Below are 14,443 nucleotides of genomic sequence, written 5' to 3'. Positions count from 1 at the left end.
AATGCCTAAATTATATTGTTACGTCAGATCCTTTTATCACACCAAGCAGAAAAAACTACATTCATTTGGAAAAAAAAACTATCCAAACCGTAGTTTTCTACAGATTGCGGTCGGAACTTTCTGTGCTACTTGTGAACAATTGTAGATGATTTTACGCACTTCAAAAACAATGACGTTACCGTTTTTTTTTTCAAATCAAAAACATGATAAGCATTGTCTAAAATTACGAGAATTAGGCAGGGCAAAGATAAAAAATCACCAATCAGTCTTCTCTATCAGAATTGTCTTATCAGTCTTCGAAACTACGGTTGCCTTATTTGGTGATACAGGAAAGAATCTGACGATTCAAAAATCAACGCAGATATAAATACCGATTGTTTCACTCTACCAACCGGTAAAAATTGGCTATTTTCAATTTTAATTAGTACAAAAATTTGTCTTGAATGATTCACTATAAAAGCTCCAGCTTCAAAATTTCTGCACTCAAAACAATTTTGATTTAAAGTGAACTTTATAGGAAATGAAAAAACAGCCAACGAATTTAAAGTTATCAAAATATATTTCAACTTTTAAATACACTTTATCGACCGGAATACTTTGTTTCTTTTGATAATTAGAAATTTCCAATAAAAATACATGTCCTAAAAGCTCCTTGAATATAAAACTCCTTTGATGATTGAAACTTTTTCATAAGACAATCTAACAATGAAAACAAATGAAAAATAGATAATTTTTTATACCGCTGAGAAATCTAAAAATTACAATCCGAATGCCAGCAAATGCTTTTAAATGGATAATTTTGATATAGTTTAGTCATATTGACAAATACAGAACAATACAAGTTTCATACAGCCGAGAACTAAATTAATTGTAACTGAAATTAACTGAAATTTATTGTATATCTTCTTTCCTATAACAGAATGTGACAAGTATCACTGGACGAAAAGCCCAAAAGTATAACTTTTGAGCAGTTTAACAAATCTAGGAGCCTAAATCTTTGAAAATGATTATGCTTGAAACATATCCAATAAAAGTAACCCAAATGAGGTAACACGACCGTTAAAACTTTTATTCTGCTTGAAAATTTTTGAATGAATCTGAATTGAATCTGAATTGAATTGAAGACATGAAAATGAATACCAAAAACTTTGCTAACAGAAAGTTGGAAAAGAGCCAACGAACGCAGTTAACAGAAAAAAATTGACATAGCCAACTGACAGTTGGAAAAGAGTAATGAACGCAAGGAAACTGAAAAAACAGACAGATTTTTTCAAAAATCTTCAACTTTTGAACTTCGAAGAAAAAAATCGATAGCCTGAAAGCTCTTTGAATTTGTAGAACAATTTATGATGGAAACTCTTATGCTAAAATTAACCCAATTTGAGAAAACTGGAGCAATAGGTAAAACTTTTATTTCGCTGGGACATCTGATAATTAATTTCCATTTTCGAAATTAGAAGTCGATCACGTTTTTCGTGACCTTTAAACTATTGCTGTTTGATAGTGAAGATTTCTTTTAACAATAAAAATGCAAAAAGAAATCACAAGTCAAACCGCGAAAAATCAAATTGAGCGTGAACAGGACTTTCCTGAAAAAAAAACAAAAAAAAATCAGCGAGACCTATATACCTATAAAAGAGTACTCATTACATTCATTACACTTAAAAATCACAACATCACAATTTCAAACAAAGATGCCCTTGAAGATCTCTTTGAATTTCTAGAACAATTTATAACTGACCAATTTTTGATAAAATTTATCCCATTTGAGAAAACTGGATCAATAAGTTTTACTTTGCTGGGAAATCTGAAAATTAAATTCCACTTTCGAAGCTAGAATTTTGTTGCTGTTCGATAGTTGAGTTTGCCTTCCTTTTAATAAAGGAAATGATCTGGACCTAAAAATAAATCAAAAGACAAACAGCTATTAAAAGTAAATTTGAGCCTGAACAAACTTTAAAGGTTTTTCCTGCCCGAAAATAAAATTCATCCAGATTACTGCGCCATTTACTCATCTGTAATTGGAAAAGGTAGTTTTTTCCTCTGATCAAAAAGGTTGAATAGAACTTGAAAGGAAATCTGAAAACCAACTTGAGCTTGATCAAAATTTTCTGGAGAACAAACAAACGTACCACCTAAATAGGTGTCTTCACTTCGTTTCGTGATACTTGAAAAAAATTCAATAGAAATAACCCATCGAGTGTAATCAGAAGCATTCCATGATTAGATGGAAAATATGCAAGAACTTTGCCAATAATTGTCGCCGGAACCTTGAACTTAAAAAATCTTGGAAAAAATTTCTTGGAAACTTACAAATAGATATCGGCTACAGACTCACAAAACTCTTCCATTGCTTCATAAAGAGTCTTGAAAATGAGTTGAAAAGCATAAAATTTCAAACAACAAAAAGAATCCTCATCAAATCAAATGCAATTGGTGAATCCGCAAAGAATCGAAGATTCATCAGCGAAAAAGATTGAACATAGACACAGACAAGTGGAAGAGCCAATGAACGCAACTATACAAAAAAGGATGCCCTTGAAGCTCTTTGAATTTCTATAGAGGTGACACTTTTTTGATAAAATTAGAGAAAATTAGTGCACCTTATTTGAGAAAAGTGAATCAAGAAGTAAAATTTTTTTGTGACCTCCACACTTTTGCTGTTGGATAGTGGAGTTTGCCTTTCGTTGAACAAAAGAAAGGAAATGAACTGAACTTAAAAACTTAGAGAGAAAACAAAAGTAAATCAGCGAAAAGTAACTTTGAGCCTGGAAAAATGTTACGGCTCTTTTCCTTCCTCGCCCCACCTCACAAAAGCATCAATTTTATGGTGTAATGAGTGGTTTTACAAAGTAAAAATATGAAGAGCAAATATGGTTGTCATGGCCTAATTAGTCAGTATGTCAGGAGCCGAGGAAAAAGAGTCAATTGTAAGACTTCTCCTGAAAGAAATCAACGCAACCTATGTATACAGAGGCGAACCGGAGCTTCGCACCACTTGCAATACAATACAAACATTAGAAAAAACATAGGTCGAGAAAAATTTAAATGTGAAAAAAAACTAGGTGAACCAAAAGAAGTTTTGTTATGACTCGATAAAATACAACTACGGGTCCAGTTAAAGCTGGAGGTAGGTGGTTGATATCTTTTGATTATTTAGTACTGATGCGGAACGAAATGCGTACTTTCAAAAAATACACTTTGTCCAGAATCTTAGCTGCTTCTCTAATGAAATAACTGAAAAGAATGAAAAATTTTGATACATTTTGGAAATTTCCCCGGAGACGAAACAGTTTTTTTTTACAAATATTAGCGAGGCGCCGCTTCTGCGGGAAAATTTCTCGCAACCGTTTTTTATGGTGCTTTTCATCTCAGAAAATCATCATCTCTTCTGCAAAAAGCAGGTAATAACCGCTGAAGTAGGGAAGATTCCCAAAAACGGGGTTTCTCGATTGATTACTTAACCTGAGAATTGACACAGCAGTTTTCGAGAAGGTCAGAAAAATGTCCACAAAATGGTCATAGTTCCAAAGAAAAAATGGTCGTAGCCAATTATAGACGAAGGCTTTCAACAATCTGTTGTTTCGATTAAGCCTTTAGTATTAGATATTGCAAGATAGCTATCGAAAACAGCACAAAAAATCAAAATTTGACATTTCTGAGAATCATAGTTTTTTGTGTAAAAAAATTGAGAGTAGCAGTTTATGCAGAATAAATGCACGCAAGCTGTAATAACAGATTAAACCCAATAACTCAGTTTAAGGAGGGTAGTTCTCGAGAAAATTCATATGCAAAGAAGATTCCTACAACCCGCACTTTGGATTTGACCTAAGATCTCAGATATAGAAGAGAAGTTTACAAGAAAATTTGAAAAAACTTACACAGAGGCGAAGCTGCGCTTCCCAAAGGCAAGCTAGAAAAATGCAAAAAAGAGCTCCAAAAAGAATTAAGGAAAAATTAAAAATAAACATTAAAAAATTTGTCGAGCTTAGGAGTATCAGGTTTTCAAATCTGTTCCGCGACCGCTTGTTATTTTGCTAACACTAGCCACCAATAAAGCAGCTACAGTTTCTATCAAAATGCCAATGTTATGAAAACTCGACCAAAAAAAAACAACTACTTAAATGTTCCGGATTTGAGTCTCCGACCAGTTAATTAGGAGTCTCAAGTCCCACCATCTGCTTCACAGTCGCCTTGAAGTTAACTAGTGGTCCAGCTTAGGCTGGATCTACCTGTTATAATATCTTTAATCAAATATTCTACTAATACGGAAATAAGTAATTTTCAAAATTTCAAAAAAATGGACGCTACCCTGGGTTAAAAATTTCCAAAAAGACCCTAGGCTTTCTCTGCTTGAGTAGGGGATTAACTGCTTATTTAAAGGAGAAAATACTACTTGCAGTTTCAATTGAATTCTTTAACTCAGATCCGAGGGGGTAGTTTTCATCAAAAGTGAAAAAGATTCCAAAAATCGGTCAAAAACCATAAAATTGACTTTTCACTAATCCATTAAGTTTTCTAGACTGAGGCATGGGAATGGATTCTGCTTTTCACACCCTGATTTTTACATCGAAAATTTTCACACCCTATTTTTTTAATTTGAACTCTCCCGAAATCCATATCAGCTTTTCTACAACAACAACAAAAAAAAACAAGTTGAAACAGATTACGCAGCAAAAATCTAAGTTTCAAGGAACTACCAACCTCAGAATCAGCAGGTTGGGTTTTGAATAAAAAAGAATAACTTTCCAAAAAAACAGGAAAACTTTCACAAAAATGGGACATTTACAAGGCCAAATATTTTTTTCGAAATTCAGGGCATAGATTTTTTCGAAATTCAGGGCATTCAGGGCTGCGCAGATAAGATTCGCATATCTGTTTTTTGGTTGAACCCTTAGTCTCCGATTTTGCGGTGTAGGTTTTGAAAAAAGTCAAAAAATTTTAAAAATCAACTAAAATGTCAAAAAATGGGCTTGTTTGAGGCAAAAACTTTTTCAAATGAATTGAGGGAATAGCCGTTAGGGGAGATCTGTTCTTTGTTCTTTTGATTGAAACCTTCATCTCAGATTTGTGCATTCATTGTTTGAGAAAATGGGAAATGAGTAAATAGTGCAAAAAACTTCCAAAGCGTCTGAATAAAAAACTAAAAACAACAAATCCCATACATGATCATAATACATGTTTTGTTTCAAAAGGGACCTAGCATTAACCAAAATTACAGCAGCAAAATATGCCATTAAATTGTTTATGCTCAAATATAATTTATTTGAAATATAGCAAAAGTGCCAACAAATTAGCACTTTTATTTGATATTTCCGAAAACGATTATTTTTTAGGTAAAAAAATGCCAGTTGTCGGTAAAGCTGTAGATTAGCTTATGCTATCCGTTATCTCCTTTAAAACCACAATTTCAGATTTTAGAGGTTAGTTTTTGGAGAAAATAGTGATTCAAAAACAGTTAAAAATTTAAAATTGAATATTTCGAGAGCCATAGTTTAAAAAAATTGAGTGTAGCTGCTTATGCAGGGAGCTTTCCACAACTCATTCTATTCATTGAAACAAAAAAATCAAAAAGATGAGCCAAATAATCCCTCACAGACTTCTTCGAAGGCAGTAGACAGAGAAGTAAGGTAAAAGGAGACAGGAAAGTACGCAGGCACACAAGAGAGTAACCGGTTTTCCATTGATACTCCTGTGTTGAAAATCGGTTGAAAGGAGAATACCTCAAAATTGCAAAACTTTGAGAGTAACTAAAAGTTTTGCTAGCATAGAAAAAATTTCCAAAGCGTATAAAAAACACTAAAAACCCAATTCCATACATTTTCATAATAACTGCTTTTATCAAAAAGTACCTCTCACAATTATTCCAAGCAAGAAATTTTAAATTAGCAACTGAACCACACGTACCAAGCGGGAACGTCGACAACCTTTAAGCAGAGACTAGTTGAGCCGAAAAAAAATCATTTTATGAAAACTGGAAAATTCAAGTCCCAATAAAAAATCAATGAAAAAAAGCAACTACCAAGATACTTGCCCAGAGCACTGGGAAAACCTGTGAGGTTGAATCTGACCCGACATAACGTTAGCAGACCAACGAATGTCAGACAAACCATTTTTACCCCCAAAAAATTCAATTTTATTTCAACTAAAAAAAACACAAGATCCTGTTGGGATACAAACCCTGGACCTAAGTGTGCAAAGACAACCGCGTTACCTCTAGGACAAACGCGAAGGAAACTGGAAGTTGTTAAAATTCGATAAAAAAGTAATTTGAAAATTTGTTAGAAAAGTTGTTTGCGGGAAAAAGAAAGTCTAGTTACAGATTACAAGACACTTGCTTTCGCAAGTAAAAAGAGTCTCAACTCTGTTAATCGACTCTTAAACAGATGACAACTAAACGTTGAAATGAACGCAAATTCCAAGAATGCACACAGAGGCGAAGTTGCACTTTGCATACACAAACAAAAATATGACCAATAAAGCCACTGGGAAAAACTGAATGAGTAAAGTTTCCTAGGTGAAGCACGCCAATGATGATTCTACATAAATGCCAAGTGACGCAAGCGAATTATGACGCATTACCAGAACCAGCCAATTTGAAAAAAAAAGAAATTTACCAATTAACATGCCTCAATTTATAGAGGGAATGCATTTTAACTGGTATACGAAAAATTTCATTCAAAACATCCGATACTGCCCAGTTTCCGACCCTCTTATTTTGTGTCTCTTTCCCTACTTTTACGCTACAGATCCATGATACCTTGAAGCGCTATTTGTAATATAATTGTTTGGTTTAAGATCCTTAGCATTGGCTGTACTTAATAACTGGTCATTAATCAAAATGAAAACTTTCAAAATGAACACATTTTGTCGCGAAGATATTTGCGTCGCAACAATATTTGCGACTTGGGTTGGAAAAAAGAGAGTTTATACTATGACACAAGCTTTGCTTGTGTAAATAACCATTTGTTGACTTGAACAAAAATTCCTGAAAAAAATTGAACTGCAGACCTATGTTGAACAAAGTAGGAACGTTACTCTGTGCTAGCTGAGTACGACCACCTACTAGGAGACAAAATTTCAAACAATTATAAAGCTCTAAGATTAAATTGTCCGAAAAATTCTTAATCATTATCTGCAAAAAAAATGCTAAATTGGGAATTCACATTACGATCCTATATCTCAAAACAATTTCAGAACGAGACAGTCAAAACAGCGAAGCGAAAAAATGTAAAAATTAGCTAAGAGCTTTGCAAATATCTTATTATCGTTTCAAAAATCATTTCAAAACAAAACTTGTATTTTTTTCATAACGTTAGCAACCCATTTACACATACCCAACAGACATGTGGAGAAGAGTCACTGAACGCAAGGAAACAGGACAAAACACTGAATTGTTTTTTGAAAGAAACTTCAACATTCAAACTTTAAAGGAAAAAATAGCCTTGAAGCTCTTTTAAATTAAGAACAATTTCTGATTGTCACTTTTTTTTAAATAACCTAACTTGAGAATACCGGATCAAAGGTAAATTTATGATTCTGCCGGGAAAACTAATATGAAGATCCGATTTTGATACTTGAAGCCATTTTCGTATATTTTGCGTCATTTTTTTTATTCAGTGGAGAGCGTAATTTTTCTTTTGTTTAATGCAAATTAATTTGAACTGACCTCACAAAAAATTTAAGAAAAAAACAAATCAAAATTATGAACAAAAAACTCACAAGAATCAAAACCACTTCATTCATTGACACTCAAAAATGTATGATTTTAAAGCCCTTTGATTTTCAAAAATCTTTTATGGTTAATAAGTAATTTATTTTGCTGTAAATTCTAAAAACTTAATCCTCTTTAAAGACGAAGAGTGAAGTGCATTTTTTAACACCAATTGCATTTTCGTGATTGAAGAGCGTAATTTGCCTTCCAATTAGCAAATCAATTAGATATGAACTTGAAGCGAAATCAAAAGCGAGAAAAAAAAAACAGAAAACGAATTGGCCTTTACTTCGTTAATTTAACACACCTCAGTTGTTTCCATCAAAGCAAAGCAAGTGAACTAACAAAATTAGCTGAGGTTATCATTAATCATCAGATATGAAAAGCTGTTAAATATCTTCGTTCAGTTATTAAAATATAATGAGAAATCGATTAAAATTATAAAGGATATTACAACATTCCTTAATGCTTACATGTGCCTTGAACTATTCAGCAGTTATGAAGCTGTTAAAAAGCTTGGTTCGGTTATTAAAATATGATGACAACAAAACGAACAAAGCGATATATGACATTAGAATATTCCTTTATGCTTACATGTGTCTTGAAACTCGTTTGCTCCATATCCTAAAATTTTTTTGAACAACATTAACTCTAAATTCAAAGAAATGAATATGTTATCTTCAACTATATCAACTATAGCAATTTCATTTTCTCGCTTCAATTGGAAATATCTCAATCGGCTTTCAAACTGAGCTGACCACTCTTTTATTCACAAAATTGTTCATAATCTTTGAGAGGTGAAATTAATGAAGAATACGCCCGTCGTTTTTTTAACGTTCTGAGAAAACTTTGCATTTTCATTCAAATATCCGTGTCGAATTGAACAAATAAAACGGCTTTTTAAATTTCAGGTTGAGTCGACAGCAATTGGATGCCGTAAAATTGTATCACAAAAGCAATTTATGAGTTGGGTCTGAAAGTATTGACAAATTTAGATAAGAATGCAATGAGACCAAATAATAGGCCAGTGTATACATACACTAAATGGCCAGCCCAGATCAAACTAATCTCGGGCAGCGAAGCACCAGATCATCGGTGGTATGAACTAGCCAAAAACATTAGAAGATTGGAAAAAAAAATAAAAGAACAAGGAAACCGAAAAGAAGTTGATTGAATTTCAAGAACTCGTCATGATTGGCACTTTATTCACAACATTAACCCAATTTAAGAAAAGTGGATCAATGGGGAACTTTTTTGTTACGCTTAGAAATTTCAAAATTAAAATCCACTTTCGAAACTAAGTGCATTAATATGTTTCATGAACTTCTGAAGTTATCAGAACATTTAAAGACCTTTCCTGAAAACTAAAATTAAAAAAACCATCGAGACCTATATCAAAGAACTTGAATGTTTCAACTTGAATGATTCAACTTCCAGCTGATGGTATACTGGCTTAAATTTCTACTCGCTTACACTCGAGTTTTTTTTACACAAGACAGTTTAGTTTGACTTACTTGTTGGGATTGTACTGGAAACAATCCAGACATATTTTCAACGCACTCAGGAATCCATATTGCTGTTCATCACTACTGTAGTCCCACCAATTGCTAAGAATGTCCACATTACAATATTTCAACACGTGCAAAAACGCCAGAAGCAAGTTGCGGATCTCCTGACTATCCAGCGTATCAAACCTAACTGTGGAACTGGATGACTTTCTGCTCCCAGAATATTCCACAGGTGAGAACGCGACTGATGATTGCTTTTGAACCGGATGTTCCGAGTTGCCGTGAACTAGTTCCGAGATGCTCTCGGTTGAGATTGACCTGGACAGTGGTCGGTGAGAAGATGGATGTAGAAGCAAAGTGTTGCCGCTGAAGTTTAGTCTGTTCACGTTTTGGACCACAATTCCGAAGAGAGGGACAAATAATGATGTCACAATTGTCTGGTTGTGCTGAAAAATAAATCAAACATAGAGGTTGACCAAATGTCAAGAAGGACTCCAATTGAAAACGTGCTTCAAATTAAGAACATGGCCTACAGTCAGAAAAGGTAGAAACTGTACAAACAAGCAGAACGCTGTTGATTTCAATTCAATGGCGTACAAAACTCCTGAATTAGTTTTCAGCGTTCACATTTTAGGGTTATCTCAAATAGAGATATCATTATTTTTGAAGACTGTTTTGTTTCGTAAGCTATAATTAGGTAAAAACTGTTCTTTGTGCCATTTGAAATTTAAGGCTACTGATAAGTTTTAAATAACAGCCATTTTCAGTACAATAAGGCACCGAATTTGGTACAATAAGGCAAAAAAACAAGAAACCGCAATGTCCGAAACCTTATGAGTGACCTTGAATACAAACCTCATTTGAATATCGGGTGTCAGCCGAGAGCTTCGCGAGGATATTTCTCAGCAGACAGATGGCACCACTCCTTATTTTGGGCACATCGTTGAAGTCAAAACTCACTTCGCCCAAAGCCAATGCAGATAGGAAATGCTTGCCAAAGAACTCCTCATTCAACGTGAACTCCCGATTGAAATCTAGAAAATAATGAAGCTTTTAATAATTATAACGAGCAAACTAAAATCAGAAAATTTTTTGATGGAATAGATAATTTAATTGATTTGATTTTTTCAGAAGCAAAGCTGCACTTTGCACACAAGCGAGAAAAAGTCAAAAAGCAACAGGTGAAACTTATTTAAAGTCTGATTTGCCGCATTCGAACCTCCAAACTGGAGATTAAAAATCACACGACCCAGCATCTGCACCATGTCCGCCTAACAATAGTTTAACACTAGGAACCCAGCTAAACCTGGGGTTCCCTTTTTGATAATACTTTTAAAAATGTACTTTTTAAAAATGTAAGGAGAACACGCTTCTGCAAAGGAGATGACCTCTCCATTTAATTAATTTCTTTTTTTTTCAATATTGGCACGGTCATTTTTGGGAAACTGAACAAGTTCAAAAAAAGGGCCAATCGGTCAAATATTTCTGAAGTCCTTGGCAAACTCCTTGCCAAAATCAGAAAAATCCGCTTCTGTAGCAAATACTTTTACGGCTTGTTCTTCCAATTAATCCCAAATTCTCAGATTTGACAGCGTGATTTTCAAGAAAATCGAAAAAATTTCCATACGAACAAAATTTTGCTAAGTCCAACATTGCTCTTCTACAAAAATTAGGTCGTAGTCGCTATGAAGAAAAATTTCCGAGCACAAGTTCTTTCGGTTGAACACTTGATATTTGATCTTAGATTTGGCAGAGTAATTGTCGAGAAAAGTGAGGAAAAAATTGTTAGAATTACGAAACATGAACTTTGTTTAAATTTAACATTGCTTTTCTGCAAAAACTATGGCGCAGCCGCTAAACAGAAAATTTTTCTAGCAACTGTTCTTTTGACTGAACCCTTTTTGTCCTATTAGGCAGGGTAGTTTTCGACAAAATTCTCCGAAAAACTGTCTACATTTCATTTTTCTAAGTCCAGAGAACTAATTTTCAACAAAAATTAGGGTGTGGCTGCTCATGCAGTTTAAAAATTACTACTCCGTTTTTCCGATTAAAGCATTTATCTCAGATTTGGCAGGGTAGTTTTCGATAAAACTCAAATAATTCCGAAGCAAGAGCAAAACTCCAAATCAAAAATTGTTAAAAAAAAATTTGAGGCGACAACTTTTTCAATCAAACAATTAGGACATTACCAGTTGTGCAGCGAAGACTCACAAAAATTTTTCTTTCTTTTAAACCCTTAGCCTCAGATCTGGAAAGTTTCCAAAAAAAACTATCAAAATTCAAGGCCAAAACTTTTTCTGCCATAACTAGGGCGTAACAGCTTATTCAGGGGAGATACCCAGCACACACTCTTTTGATTGAACCATTAATATCAGATTAGTCATGGTAGTTTTCGAGAAAACGAAAACAATCCACAAAAACGGCTCAGATATTCACCGATTTAAAATTCACAGAACTTCCGGTGAAAAAAAAAGAGCTTAGCGGCATATCAAGGCACACAGGTAGCCATTCTCCATTGCAACAAGTTTTTTTTAAATCGGTTAAAAAGAAAATTTTAAAACTTTGCAATAAATGCATATACTTTCATAAGCGTCTAAAAATCCCGTACATTTTGTTAATACCTGTTTTTATAAAGCAGGAGTTAGGCAACATTAAACCAGCTACAAAAATAAAACGCGGTGAAACAAAATTTAACCTTATACAAAAATGCAAAGGTGCCACCAAAACAAAAAGCTAAGGTGCCACCAAATAATGAGCACCTTTATATCCGACTTGGGTTGAAAAAAAGCGAAACCGTAAATTGATACTAGGCATCAGTTGTGTACCAAGGCAATTAGCGTTTGGGAAATCAACCAAGCCACAGATTAGCACCAATTGAGCATCATTTTTTATGGTTTCAAACCAAGCAAAAGTGCTGAAATTTAAATACAATTACAAAAAAAATTAAAAGCGAAACGCAAAACTTCTTACCCTTCTTGTCACAAGAACCTCAAAAGATCATGGAAGTTCCAAAAACAATTAATAAAAAAGATTTCTTTTTCTACAAAACTAAACGAGGATAATCGTTGAATTATGGTTCAAATTACCTTTTGTCCAAACGGTGCCGAAGTGCTTGTTCCTCGCAATCACAGGCAAACTCAGTGCCACAAAATGCTCGTGAGTGCACACTATACTGAGAAATTCTACTCGCAACTTCACAACTCCTTTTCCGTCGGCTAAATTCAGATTTCCGAATTTAGTCCAGTAAATTTTGATCAAATCAAAGACCTTTCCTCTGTCCATAACTGATAGAAGGTTCTTCAAAAAGAAAGCGAGACTACGATTAGCAACGAAGGTTTCCTTGAATAGAGCGCCGTTTCTATCCATGATTTGTTGAGATAGGGATGTCACTAGCTGTGCGAGAGTTTCGTTGTATATTTCTGAGAACCAGTCAGCGCGAGGAATCTGAAAAACATGGATAAACAATTGCAACGATTTCCAACAGCTAATAAGTCTGACAAGAAGTCGATCAACCATGGTTGAACCTACCATAAGATTTCTGAGGACGCAGTCAATAGCATTTGTTCCAATTAACATAGGGAATTACAATAGTTACTTATCTTAGTGCCATAACTAGGTTCATGCACGAAACTTGCATGTTGCAAATGATGGCTCACCTCCACTGACTTTAACACAAAAGACTGATTGCAGTGAAAACTGTACCATATGGAGACCGTTTAAATCATGGCAATTTTTGATCTGAGGTTTTTGAGTCATTTCTGTTCCGAATTTGAGTTACTTTAATAATAATTCCAAGTATCCCATTATCAAAACATTTTCACAGTTGCGGATTTAAGGGGGTTGTGGCGGAAGCCCTTTCCCATCAGGGATTCGACCCCCTGCCGACCCAAATGGTCCCCCTTTGTACTATTTTGAGATATCCGTTTTTGGCTGCTTGACCTTAAAATTTTTCTACACGCGCCAGTATATTCTTATTTTGAGGGGCCGAAAAAACGCAATTTCGGGTCGAAAGTTTCCAAAAGTACATAAAAACGCCTTTTTTGGCCTGTTTTTTGAAAAAATTGGCTGCTGCGCAGAAAATTTGGTCAAAATAGTGTCTTCAGAGTGATTTGGGAGAGCTCAGAAAATCAATTTGGTCGACAACATTTTCAACAAGAACAACAGGCGGTCACTTTGCAAATAGCGCTTCATGTTTACAACGCAGGTATCTTTACGAAAAACTAATGCAAAAATTTGTTTTTGAAAAAAAAACTTCGGCATTTTATCAAATATATATCATTTATAGGTTAACAAAGCTGCAGAAGATAAACATACCCAACAACAGACAGAAGGAAAAGTTTCAAAAAGCTGAAAATCAAACCCAATTGGAAAAAAACAGTCAATAGATTTTTTATTGCCCCCGGTCCTACTGAATGCAGGATCAACTAAGGTGGGGGGGGGGGGGGGGATGTCATCCATTTTACCGCAGCCGGTCCCACCTTGAGAATACGGATGACACTGGAATCCCTCCAACCGTGACCTAAATGAGATTCGAACGCACGGCCATCGTGTTGACCGACGCTGGCCAATAGATGTTTTTATATAACAAGTATATTTTTACAAGTATATTTTTAATATTAAAAATCATTACGTTTTTTGCGCCATTTGAACTTTGTTTTTAGGGGTGATTTTCTCTACTTTTCAGCAAATTAGTTTGAATGGAACTTTCTAACAAAAATCAGAAGTTCAACGCGAAAAATCAAACAGAAAAAAAAACAATCACGACCTGTATAATTCATTCACTACCTAAAAAAAATCAAAAAGACCTTCATATAGGTCTCATATTCGTTTACTGACATTTAAAAACTTAGCTAGACATATTCTGCACCTTGAAATAGAGTTCGTCCTAAGAATAAAAGTTTTGGCAAAACTTTCCGCTCGCTAATTTCGCGAAAAAAAGGACAATATTTTTTCTGGACACGTAGAAAGATTTATAAAAATTCGTTTCGAATTAAGATTAAAAGGATATCAAAATCGTATCCTGACTACCTTTACAATTTTCCTTGAAAAACCAAATTACGCAAAAAACACCATGCATCAGTGAAGAGTCGGGATCATAACTTCGGAATAATAGTCTGTGCTTCTTGGTTATCAACCGCATAAACGCGATAAGTTATCTAGATATTTTGGATCTTTCATACTTTTGAAAAAAATATTAAACCAAAAACATTGCCAACAGGCA

General features: G+C 34.3%; 1 protein-coding gene across 3 annotated transcripts in view; it reads right to left on the bottom strand.

Annotated features, from left to right (window-relative positions):
* LOC134852106 (dedicator of cytokinesis protein 11-like) overlaps positions 1-14,443 on the bottom strand; it is a 69,520-nt gene that overhangs the window by 30,637 nt on the left and 24,440 nt on the right. For 2 of the 3 annotated variants that reach the window (XM_063868388.1, XM_063868387.1), the window contains 4 exons: positions 12,309-12,666; positions 10,078-10,256; positions 9,229-9,668; positions 8,309-8,338 (listed from right to left, as the gene is read on the bottom strand). In XM_063868388.1, coding sequence (XP_063724458.1) covers positions 8,309-8,338; positions 9,229-9,668; positions 10,078-10,256; positions 12,309-12,666 — 1,007 coding nt within the window. The remainder of the gene's footprint in view (positions 1-8,308; positions 8,339-9,228; positions 9,669-10,077; positions 10,257-12,308; positions 12,667-14,443) is intronic. The other variant, XM_063868389.1, reaches the window with a different exon arrangement.

The sequence above is a fragment of the Symsagittifera roscoffensis genome, chromosome 7 (assembly GCF_963678635.1).
Source record: "Symsagittifera roscoffensis chromosome 7, txSymRosc1.1, whole genome shotgun sequence".
Taxonomy (NCBI): Eukaryota; Metazoa; Xenacoelomorpha; order Acoela; family Convolutidae; genus Symsagittifera; species Symsagittifera roscoffensis.
The sequence above is the reverse complement of the archived record's forward strand: the minus strand, read 5'-3'. Positions and strand labels throughout refer to the sequence as shown.